The 12,448-nt window shown below is 48.0% G+C and overlaps 2 protein-coding genes across 4 annotated transcripts in view; both read left to right on the top strand.

Annotated features, from left to right (window-relative positions):
* CSAD (cysteine sulfinic acid decarboxylase) overlaps positions 1 to 12,448 on the top strand; it is a 742,174-nt gene that overhangs the window by 335,736 nt on the left and 393,990 nt on the right. The gene's annotated exons all lie outside the window — the stretch shown is intronic.
* LOC310671465 (nuclear receptor subfamily 1 group D member 1-like) overlaps positions 1 to 12,448 on the top strand; it is a 56,549-nt gene that overhangs the window by 3,298 nt on the left and 40,803 nt on the right. For 2 of the 3 annotated variants that reach the window (XM_083427571.1, XM_083427572.1), the window contains exon 2: positions 5,473 to 5,553. The exons of the other annotated variant lie outside the window; for it this stretch is intronic. In XM_083427571.1, coding sequence (XP_083283697.1) covers positions 5,473 to 5,553 — 81 coding nt within the window. The remainder of the gene's footprint in view (positions 1 to 5,472; positions 5,554 to 12,448) is intronic. 3 annotated transcript variants of the gene reach the window in all.

The raw sequence follows: 12,448 nt of genomic DNA, 5'->3' as shown, positions 1-12,448 counted from the left end.
TAAGTGTTCCAGTTGCTGCAGTATCTTTTAAGCATATACCTATTTTGGGATGAATCTTTCCAGAGGGGAACCTTACCGATGGTTTTTGGGTTTTGTCTGCATGTGATGTTGGAGTCCTCCTCGTCTTCTGCAGCCTATTAAATCATACGAGACAAATTGTGAGATTTCTTCTACGTAGGATCTTTGGTGTTAATATGGATCTCCTAAATGTCTCGCTTTCATCATACAGTGGTACCTCGAGTTAAGAACTTAATTCGTTCTGGAGGTCTGTTCTTAACCTGAAACTTTAGATAATGAGGCCTCCTGCTGCCGCCGCGCCGCCAGAGCACGATTTCTGTTCTTATCCTGAAGCAAAGTTCTTAACCTGAAGCATGATTTCTGGGTTAGTGGAATCGGTAACCTGAAGCATATGTAACCTGAAGCGTATGTAACCTGAGGTACCACTATATTAATGAACAGTTTGCGGCTGTCTGGGTGCTTGCAGATGGGAGTTTATTGTGGTATTGATCTGCAAAAGTTTTTCACACTGCCCACAAGACATTTGCTCCTCAGCAGAGCACAAACTACTTGGTTGTTGTTTTTTTGGTGGTGCAAATGATATGAGCACGCCTGTTTCCACCAAGCACCACCTAATAATGTATTGACAGAATGTCCAAATTTCAATAACCTAATTCAGTCTCAAGATCTCTACACAGTACATATGAGGTATTACCTGCTCACATACTTCCTGTAAATATGGACTTCCTCCTCTGGGAATTGCAGGCTTCAGTCGATAGATGCATTAAATTTATGAAACACCACATAACATAAAATTATCTAGGTGCTGTACAGAATAAAAGATCACAATAAAATCAAAGTAAATTTAATAGGCAACCAGCATAAAACCCCAAATGTAAAGCCACCATGCTGAGGTAGCAAATGCAGCACAGAACTGAAACAGCCATCAAATACACTAAAACCAGCAATAATGCGGGTGGTGCTGTGGTCTAAACCACTGAGCCTAGGGCTTGCAGATCAGAAGGTTGGCGGTTCGAATCCCTGCGATGGGGTGAGCTCCTGTTGTTTGGTCCCTGCTCCTGCCAACCTAGCAGTTCGGAAGCATGTCAAAGTGCAAGTAGATAAATAGGTACCGCTCCGGCGGGAAGGTAAACGGCGTTTCTGTGTGCTGCTCTGGTTAGCCAGAAGCGGCTTAGTCATGCTGGCCACATGACCCGGAAGCTGTCTGTGGACTCGGCCTATAGAGCGAAATGAGCGCCGCAACTCAGCCTATAGAGCGAAATGAGCGCCGCAACCCCAGAGTCGTCCGCGACTGGACCTAACGATCAGGGGTACCTTTACCTTTACCTAATCTTTAAAAGCCTGGGAGAACAGAACCTTCCTTCCCCCAAAAGACAGCAATGTGGGCACCAGGTGACTTCCCAAAGAGAGCATTCCATAACCATGGAGCCATCACCGAAAAGGCCCCCTCTCCTGCAGATATTCCCCACCAAAAAGCAGAATAGAGCTTTTGCACAGTTGCAACCACACAGCCCCATACACCCCCACATCTTGTTATGTCAAAAATTGGGCTTTAAAAAAAGGGAGATGACAGCAATCTTGCATTTGCCACTTCACCTTAGATTGTGAAATTGGTTCCAGGTGTAAGAAAATGGGCTGGTTTAGCTTTTATGGGGAGGGGGAGTACTATGAAATAAACTATATAGATATGAAATAAACTGGGTGTCAATCATGCACGTAGCCAGGATTTTTGTGGGTGGGGCAAGACTTTTGTTACAGGGGCAGAACTGACATGATTGATCAGTTAGTTAAGTATTTGTGTTGTTTTACTTGATCATAATACCCAGGGTGGGGGGACACGTTACAAGCCAGGGGTGCCAATTTAAATAAAATAAGCCCCGCCCCACATAATCACATTACACCGCGCACACACCATGTGAATGGCAAGTCCCATCAACTTTGGGAGTCCCCCTCAAATATTTGGGGGTGTGTGGCCCCTAGGAGTTGGCTCCTATGTTATATGCTTTGGACAGGCAACAGTTGTCCATTTCCAGCCGAGAAATGCAGTGACGCAGCTGGGTAGCTCAGTAGGTTAGTGCATGGCACCGATATTGCCAATGTTGCAGGTTTGATCCTCTGTATGGGACAACTATAATTCCTGCATTGCAGGGGGGTTAGACTAGATGATCCATAGGGTCCCTTCCAACTCTGCAATTCTATGATGGGGGAAACAACGCATAGAATTTCTAGCTGTCGACACAAGTTGTAGCATGAGTTTTATAAATCATTTAAAGTGTCAACACAAATAGAAGTTATTAATATTGCAGTTGTTGTATAAGGGATTGTGATTACTGGAATGGAACGGAAATTAGTAAGATTTTGGAATGCAGAAATAAAGAAAACCATCAATTCCAGCAACCAGGGTGGGGGTGGGGCAACCTTATTTAAAGTACAGTGGTACCTCGGGTTAAGTACTTAATTTGTTCCGGATGTCCGTTCTTAACCTGAAACTGTTCTTAACCTGAAGCACCACTTTAGCTAATGGGGCCTCCTGCTGCTGCCGCACCGCTGGAGCCCGATTTCTGTTCTCATCCTGAATCAAAGTTCTTAACCCGAGGTACTATTTCTGGGTTAGCGGAGTCTGTAACCTGAACCATATGTAACCTGAAGCGTATGTAACCCGAGGTACCACTGTATATAATTCGGTATTTGAACGATTGGTATTAGTAATTGTATTATAAATCATAGCTGTCAACTTTCCCCTTTTCTTGCGAGGAATCCTATTCGGAATAAGGGAATTTCCCTTAAAAAAAGGCAACAGTTGACACCTATGCTATAAATTGGTATTGTTATAATGAGGCTTTTATTGGATTGTAATTGGGAACTAATAAAAATGATTATCAAAGATAAAGTCGTAGCAGGATTCCCCCCGCCCCTTTCTCCCCCCCCCAAGGCCTCTCAGCCTTCTTCTAACACGTGTCAGCCTCCTGGGCGCGCGTCCGTGGGAATGGAATCGCGCCAATCTCCACCCCGCCCCAGCTAAGAGCAGCCATTGCTGGCTTCCCCCACGATCCTGTCCTCGCATCGCCCTTTCCCACGTGCGGCGAGCGAGTCACGCTGAGCCGCGCCCCTTGGGGCACATGGCTGCCCCTCGCTAAGCCAGCGCCGCCGGGGCGGATCTGCGCCCGCAGCGCCAGGGGAGATTAGCGCCGCCGCCGCCGCCCCGGCCTGCCCGGGGTAGCCCCGAGCGGGAGGCCGAGCAGCCGGAGGTCTCCGCCCGGCCGCGTCCTGCCCTGGCTGGGCTTGCACGCAAGGAGCAGCGGCTTCGCAGATGGGACTCCGGGTGCCGCACGTGCGCTTCTCCGCAGCTGCTCGGAGTTGGGGAGGTCGCGCCTCTCGCTGCGGGTGGATCAAGGGAAGAGAGGATTGAGGGCAGCTAAAGCTTAATCTCTCGTTTCCTCCCTCGAGGTCGGGCCGAAGTTTTACAAAAATAAAGCCCCAACCTCGCCAGATTTAAGGGCCGCCTCGGTACCTTAAGCGACCTCCCTTGTTGTTGCTTTGTTGTGGTGGTGTCGTAAGAGCCAGATCCTAGGGCCTGAGGTCCCATTTATATTTATATTTATATTTATATTTATATTTACTCTGCCCTCTCCAGCCAAGACCAGGCTCAGGGCGGCTAACAACCAATAATATAATGGTACCTCAGGTTATATATGCTTCAGGTTACAGACGCTTCAGGTTACAGACTCCGCTAACCCAGAAATAGTGCTTCAGGTTAAGAACTTTGCTTCAGGATGAGAACAGAAATTGTGCTCCGGCGGCACGGCAGCAGTGGGAGACTCCATTAGCTAAAGTGGTGCTTCAGGTTAAGTACAGTTTCAGGTTAAGAACGAACCTCCGGAACGAATTAAATACTTAACCCGAGGTACCACTGTAAAAACAAGTTGATTAAAATACAATTTAAAAAACAAGATTAAAATACAACATTAAAACGTTAGGATGCAGCCTCTTCACAGGAGGAGAAAGGAAAAAGAAAGAGGGGGAGAGAATCTCTGCAAAAACCCTTACGACCCCCCATAAAATATTTGAGGGGGCTGCCCCCCCCCAACTTGATGGGCATCGCCATTCAAATGGTGTGTGTGCAAATATTGTGATCGATTATGCAGAGTTGGGCTTACCTGCCCCCCCCCCCCATATTTTATTCATGTTGGCACCCCAGGTGGTGGTGATTAGGAGAAGGAAAACTCCGATCCTAAACCTGCTTTGCAGGATATGTTCAAGAGAAGAAAACACTAGTAGTAGTAAATCAGGAGTGCAATTCCTAAGACAGTTGGATGGCGCCTTGTATGCCTCCTTCCAGCAACTCCTGCAGCCAAGCTGGTGTCAAACATATTCTGCTTTCCTTTAGACCACATCAGCGATTGGCAGCCCAGGACTTCCATATAAACTGCCCAGGCTTGTGCCAGGCTGTGCTAACACACACAGCAGTTTAACTTCACCCCCGGAGGTGCACTCCATTGTCTCTCAAGACAGACGGGTGCCAACAAAATCATTATTATTAAATTTGTGTACTGCCCTCCATCCGTAGATGACGAAGAGGAGGTCACTGGGATTAAGGCTGGCTTCCAATTTCCTGCCTGATGTGTGAGGTGAAGTTGAGTGAAGCTCCCATAGCTCTGTTTATTCAGAATAAAGAGATGGGTGTTGGGTACGGAGTGGTCAAAAGCATACAAGCAGAGCTGGCCCAGCTGTTAGGCAGGGTGAGGCCGCTGCCTCAGGTGGCAGAAGCCCTCTACAGGTGCCCTGCCTGCACCATCGGCGCCAATTTTGGGCAAGGTCGTATCTATTTGGGCCGAGACCAGCACGATCGTGCCTGAAATTGGTGCTGCTGGTACCCAAGGTGGAAAATCCCGCAAGCCATTTTCTGGCATTAAACATATTACTACATATTTGTGTTATTAATATTATTTAATCTAACATCAATTTGCCTTTTCATGACACCCAAAACCAGCTTTTAACCAGTTAGTGAGACAGGATTTACCCTTGCAGAAGCGTTGCTGTCAATGTGCTGATGACACACAGCTCTAAAATGTAAAGGTACCCCTGCCCGTTCGGGCCAGTCTTGCCAGACTCTAGGGTTGTGCGCTCATCTCACTCTATAGGCCGGGAGCCAGCGCTGTCCGCAGACACTTCCGGGTCACGTGGCCAGCGTGACAAGCTGCATCTGGCGAGCCAGCGCAGCACACGGAACGCCGTTTACCTTCCCGCTGGTAAGCGGTCCCTATTTATCTACTTGCACCCGGGGGTGCTTTCGAACTGCTAGGTTGGCAGGCGCTGGGACCGAACGACGGGAGTGCACCCCGCCGCGGGGATTCGAACCGCCGACCGATCGGCAAGTCCTAGGTGCTGAGGCTTTAACCCACAGCGCCACCCGCGTCCCTTGACACACGGCTCTACGTCTCCTTTATACTGCAGGTGAGGCAGTAAATGTGTTAGACCAGCATCTAGCCTCTGTGATGGACTGGATGAGAGCCAAGAAACTGAAGCTCAACCCAGGTAAGACCCTGAGGCACAGTCCGTGGATGGTTCCCTGTTCCGGGCAGGGTTGCATTCTGCCTAAAGGATGTTTGTTTTAAATTATTGTATGTACCGTATTTTTTGCTCTATAACTCACTTTTTCCCTTCTAAAAAGTAAGGGGAAATGTGTGTGCGTCTTATGGAGCGAATGCAGGCTGCGCAGCTATCCCAGAAGCCAGAACAGCAAGAGGGATTGCTGCTTTCACTGCGCAGCGATCCCTCTTGCTGTTCTGGCTTCTGAGATTCAGAATATGTTTTTTCTTGTTTTCCTCCTCCAAAAACTAGGTGCGTCTTGTGGTCTGGTGCGTCTTATAGAGCGAAAAATACGGTATATGCCTTTTACAATGCAAGTCTCTTTGAGGCATTTTAAGTAGAAGATGGCCCATGCAGATGACAATAACAGATTGCTGGGAAGTAAGTTTCATTGGTATCAACCACATTTACTCCCAGGTCAGTATGATTGCAGTTATACAGCCATATGCTGAAGCAAGTCCCATGTTGTTCAGTGGGACTTACTCCTGAGTAAGGGTGCCTCAAATGACAGTCCTCACATCGTAAAGATAAAGGTAAAGGGACCCCTGACCATTAGGTCCAGTCTTGGCCGACTCTGGGGTTGCAGCTCTCATCTTGCTTTATTGGCTGAGGGAGCTGGCGTACAGCTTCCGGGTCATGTGGCCAGCATGACTAAGCCGCTTCTGGCGAACCAGAGCAGCACACAGAAACGCTGTTTAGCTTCCCACCAGAGTAGTACCTATTTATCTACTTTTACTTTGACGTGCTTTCAAACTGCTAGGTGGGCAGGAGCAGGGACTGAGCAATGGGAGCTTACCCCGTCACGGGGATTCGAACCGCCGACCTTCTGATCAGCAAGTCCTAGGCTCTGTGGTTTAACCCACAGCGCCACCCACATCCCATCCTCACATCATACTTAATAATAATAAGTACTTAAAATTTCTAAGCATTGCAAAGAGATTAACAGATAAAACAATCCTTGCCAGCAGGCTGACAAGCTAATGGATATGCTACAAAAGGAAAAAGGGCTGAGGAGGGTAGAGGAAAGCAAACATTGGAGCAGTGCTCTTTTCTGACAGCAAGCACATACTCTGCAGCTGCTCCTTCTCTTGCTTGGATGAGGCAGAATGATCTTCGCCTTGTTCTTCCTGGAATCCCTACAGCTTCCACAACCCTCTTGTTGATGGATTCTGCTGAGCTGCGACCTCTGTTTGCTCCTGTTCTTTATTTTTAAACCCATACACAGAGCATGTAACAAGTCGTGTAACAAAACATTGCATCTCCTTTTGTCTATATCTGAAAGGATGGTGACTCTTTGCCTTCTACTTATTTAGCCAAACGTAATGGTTCCATGCAGGAATCTGGGTCACCCAGAGAGGTGGGGGTGGGGAGTGGAAGGGAAGCAGAGAGTTAGGGTTTCTGGGCCACCTACGTGTGTGTGGTGCTTTTTTTGTGTGAACTGCCACAAACAGCAAGCAGGGGCTCAGCTGGTTCTGGGTTGCCATTTATCAACTGCTCAATCCCTTCTTTTCTTCCCTGGGATCCTTCAAAGTCCGCGAAGGTTTCTTTTTAGATGAATTGCTGTCTGGCAAGACAGCCAGGGGAGGCCTTGAACAACACATAATCATACAAACTTCTAATACCTTCTGCATTAAAACTGGTGACACACTTTACTCTTGCATCCCGAAAAGGCTTATGTAAGAGGACAACTTCTTGGCAAAGGGGACCAGCTCTTGGACAGTGTTGAAGTAAATCCTTGTGCAAGTGTAATGGGACTTTCACCCTCTTTCCTCCTTCCCCTTGCACACACTGTCTCCAGATCTGCTCCATAGAGGCGGGGGTAAGCCCAGAACAGATTTAGGGGGTGCCTGGGGTGCTGTTGAACAAGCAGAAATCATTTTGCTGAAGCAACACTAGCGTTAGTGATACATTGCACACCATCCCTTATGTAGCTGCATGGATCACTGTTCTGGACTCAGAAAGAGCATGATAGCAAAGGCTTCTGAGACCCCGAGACCCTGGAGAGCGGCTGCCAATCAGCTGCAGCCAATACTGGGCTGGATGGACAAAAAGCCTGACGCGGGATAAGGAAGCTTCCTTATTTTGCTTTAGGTGTCCCTGCCGATTGGCATGCCTAGAACAGCAACTCACACGGAGATGAAACAGAGAACAGTTTGTATCCTCTGAGGGTATGTAATTCTGCTGCAGCTCTTGTAGTGGGTGCGATGGGATGTTTTCATCACACTCAGGGCGGAAGAGACAGCGATTCTGCAGACTGAAGCAGTCGAGTGGGCACATATGGCAATCTTACAAGTAAACCGGTCCCTAATTGTTAAGGGCTTTATATATTAATGGGACGCGGGTGGCGCTGTGGGTTAAACCACAGAGCCTAGGGCTTGCCGATCAGAAGGTTGGCAGTTCGAATCCCCGCGACGGGGTGAGCTTCCGTTGCTCGGTCCCTGCTTCTGCCAACCTAGCTGTTCGAAAGCACGCCAAAGTGCAAGTAGATAAATAGGTACCGCTCCGGCGGGAAGGTAAACGGCGTTTCCGTGCGCTGCTCTGGTTCGCCAGAAGCGGCTTAGTCATGCTGGCCACATGACCCGGAAGCTGTACGCCGGCTCCCTCGGCCAATAAAGCGAGATGAGCGCCGCAACCCCAGAGTCGGCCACGACTGGACCTAATGGTTACCAGAGGATGCAAACTGCAAATTGAGCCTTCTTTGCAGCCACACAGTAGGCAGATTATGCGCTCCAACCTGTGACGGCTTCAGAGCAAGACTGAGACTTCTCCATTGGAGAAGCATCCATGTGCCGTCGTCTTCTGCGCATGCACAATACCTAGAGATGGTATGTGACTGCACAGTGCCATGAAGTGCGGCCTTGGGAAGTTCTCCTGCACAAGCTCCATCGGAATGTAAGCCATGACTGTTTTTCTCTCCCATTCATCAAATCCCTTTATAAAGCTATCAGACCTGGTGGCGGTCAAATCTGATTTCACCCACTTTGCTGAAATGAATGGGAGGCCTCCCGTTTTCTTAACCGCTTCTATTCTCGGGGATTGGGCAGGAGGGCTTCCCTGAGAACTGTGACTGATCAGATCTGGATCTCCCACTCTGCCGTGGGCACTGCTGCCTCAACTCGCTGCATAGTAGGACCTTCTCTGCTCTTACAGTCTTCAGGATGCCTTGCGTGGCCCTGTCCTAAACCTTCACGGATTTCTCTTGTGCTATAAAGACTTTTCCCCCAGCAAGGCCATTGACTGATATTATTCTGGCGCAACGCTTGATCAAATGTTCTCAGGTGCTCACATCGGGACCCAGAACACAAACTCTATTTTTCAGAGCAGAACAAACTTTTAGGAGAAAAAGACTTGAGTAAATTAAATTGTCAGCTTCCCGTTCCAGCTCTCTTAACTTCGGGTGCCCCCCCACCTTCTGCCTCACTTTTTAAACCTTTGTCGTGGCAGTATGTTAATGGTTCACTGCACTGTCCCAGTTTCTCTCTGTGGTTTTTTTTTACATCCTATTAATAGCGGTTGTCCCAGTTTCATATTCAGCAGGGGCTTTCTCTGTGCCCTGGTATATAACTTCCTGGCTCACACATCTCTGTTTTTAACCAATTCATCCGTTGCAAACATTGAGTCCTGTATTTTAAAAATAATGCATTTTTTTGTGTATTTAGGCATTAGTTGTTTTGTGCTACAGGCCTGAGCTGTCATTCTAACTTCCAGACTGATAACTCAGTTGGTACAGCATGAGACTCTTAATTTCAGGGCTGTGGGTTCAAGCTGCACATTGGGCAAAAAAGATTCCTGCATTGCAAGGAGTTGATGACCCAACTCTGCAGTTCTATGATCTCCAAGTGTTTTATATTAAGCTAGTACTGTATTTGGGACATGGGTGGCACTGTGGGTTAAACCACAGATTCCAGGATTTGCCGATCAGAAGGTCGGCGGTTCCAATCCCCACGATGGGGTGAGCTCCCGTTGCTCGGTACCTGCTCCTGCCAACCTAGCAGTTCGAAAGCACGTCAAAGTGCAAGTAGATAAATAGGTACCACTCCGGCAGGAAGGTAAACAGCGTTTCTGTGCACTGCTCTGGTTCGCCAGAAGCGGCTTAGTCATGCTGGCCACATGACCCAGAAGCTGTATGCCGGCTCCCTTGGCCAATAAAGCGAGATGAGCGCCACAACCCCAGAGTCAGTCACGACTGGACCTAATGGTCAGGGGTCCCTTTACCTTTACCTGTAGTACTGTATTACAATACAGTCATACCTTGGGTTACAGCCGCTTGAGGTTGCGTTTTTTCGGTTTATGGACCGCCGAAACCAGGAAGTACTGGAACGGGTTACTTCCGGGTTTCGGCGGTCACGCATGCGCAGAAACACTGAATCACGCTTTGCTCATGTGCAGAAGCTTTGAATTCGCAACACGGGTTGCGAATGTGCATCCCGCACGGATCACGTTCACAACCCAAGCGTCCACTGTACAGTTGTACCTCGGGTAAAGAACTTAATTCGTTCTGGAGGTCTGTTTTTAATCTGAAACCATTCTTAACCTGAGGTACCACTTTAGCTAATGGGGCCTCCTGCCCTGTCATTTCTGTTCTCATCCTGAAGCAAAGTTCTTAACCCGAGGTACTATTTCTGGGTTAGCGGAGTCCGTAACCTGAAGAGTCTGCAACTCGAGGTACCACTGTATTAGCAGTAGCAGTGAAGGGAACAAAGACACATGCAGAGAGAGAGAAAGATCGACTGAGCAATTAGTGGTGATGGCTATATGGAATCTTTAGGTTCGGGGGCTATATATGTCTCAGTATCGGCCACATCTACACCTTGCATTTAAAGTCATATCACACCACTTCAAGCAATCATGGCTTCCTCCAAAGGATCATGGGAACTGTAGTTTGCTGAGAGGGGACTCCTTGTCCCTTCACAGAGCCACAGTTCCCAGAGCTCCAGGGGAAGAGGATTGGACTGTTAAACTGCTTTAAGAATTGTGGCTTTGCAAGGGGAATAGGGTTCTCCTAACAACTCTCAACATGCTTAACAAACTACGGTTCCCAGGATTCTTTGGAAGAAACCATGACTTGTAAAAGCGGAACATTACTGCTTTAAATGTAAGGTGCAGGTGGAGTCATAGTTGTGGGGGGCAAAGGAGGGCTAGTTCAACCCAGTCAGATGGGCGGGGTACAAATAATAAACTATTATTATAAATTATTATTATTACTCTATGCCCTTTTTGTGGGTTTGACATAGGCATCTGGATGGCCACTGTGAAAACAGAATGCAGGACGAGATAGGCCTTTGGGCTGTTCTTACATCTTATTGCTCTGATTTGATTTATTCCAGTAAGATTTAAGCATACCTAGATTTCATAAGATGATCCCATCTGTGTTCTGGTTCCTAAAAGAGTTCCTCCAGTTGAGACAATTTAGGTAAAGATAAAGGGACCCCTGACCATTAGGTCCAGTCGTGGCCGACTCTGGGGTTGCGGCGCTCATCTCACTTTATTGGCCGAGGGAGCCGGCGTACAGCTTCCAGGTCATGTGGCCAGCATGACTAAGCCACTTCTGGCGAACCAGAGCAGTGCATGGAAACGCCGTTTACCTTCCCGCTGGAGTGGTACCTATTTATCTACTTGCACTCTGACTTGCTTTCGAACTGCTAGGTTGGCAGGAGCAGGGACCGAGCAATGGGAGCTCACCCCGTCGCGGGGATTCAAACCGCCGACCTTCTGATCGGCAAGCCCTAGTCTCTGTGGTTTAACCCACAGCGCCACCCGCGTCCCTTGAGACAATTTAAAGAGGCTCAAATTGTGGATTCTCAAAACCGTCTGCACATGATGAATGCATCTTAGAAGCGATCAAAGTATTTCATGCTCGAAATGGCATTGACACATGCACCAGGGTTAAGCAGATGTAGGGCGATTTTAATTTCTATGGTGCATAATTTGGCAGTTTGGGGCTTCTTAAATGGTTGGGCCCATAGTGTGGTTTGCACAGAGGCAGCCCCATGTTTTTGTGGCCACACCATTTCCAGGTATGGTTGGCAAGATCCTCGCACAGCCCCTGCCAGTCAGAGCTAGATGAAACAGTTGTCTGACTCAGACAGATTCCTATGTTCCACCCTGAGCACTTGAGAAACTCAGTGAACTCTCTCAGTCCTGGAACTCCCAATCTGAGTGGCTCACAGTTGCTTAAAGCTGCAGCCCTTGACACGTCTATTCCAAAGTAAGTCTAACTTTGATTTTCACTGTGGAATTTACTTCCAGGTAAGTGAGCCCAGGGTTGCAGCCTGCCTCGCTCTCTGTTGTCACTAGTCACAAGGCTTTAGCACTCTGTAGTCACTAGTTGTCAGGGGAAACCACCTGTACACTGATTATGGCATCACAGAAATAAATAACTGTCTTCAGAACTTTGGCAGGATTTACAATATGGTGACCATGAGCCAACCAAAGAGGCACTTTTAAGGCCCCAGTGATTTCAAGGGCAGATACCCTCAGTAAAAGAAAAGGGGCAGAAAATTCCTCTAATCTTATAATTATTCAACCTTGGGTCCCCAGGTGTTGACTACAACTCCCATCATCCCTGACCAATGGGCCAAGCCAGCTGGGAACAATGGGCGCTGTAGTCCAACACCATCTGGGGAGCTTACTGACTGCAGCACTTTTAACCAGCTGCGGTTCAGAAATTCTGGTCACAGGCAGGGCCTTGCAGAGGCCCGGGCCAGGTAAAGTCTTTATAAATAAGTATATAAATAATTTTAACAAAAGTTATGCTGACAAATAATTTTACTTCAAGGCTTGAACCGTATCGGCATATAAAGACAAAATGATCGTGAATATGCTGACCGAGGCCCCCTTT

This window comes from Podarcis tiliguerta (genome assembly GCF_965153285.1).
Source record: "Podarcis tiliguerta genome assembly, chromosome: 2".
NCBI lineage: Eukaryota > Metazoa > Chordata > Lepidosauria > Squamata > Lacertidae > Podarcis > Podarcis tiliguerta.
The sequence above is the reverse complement of the archived record's forward strand: the minus strand, read 5'-3'. Positions and strand labels throughout refer to the sequence as shown.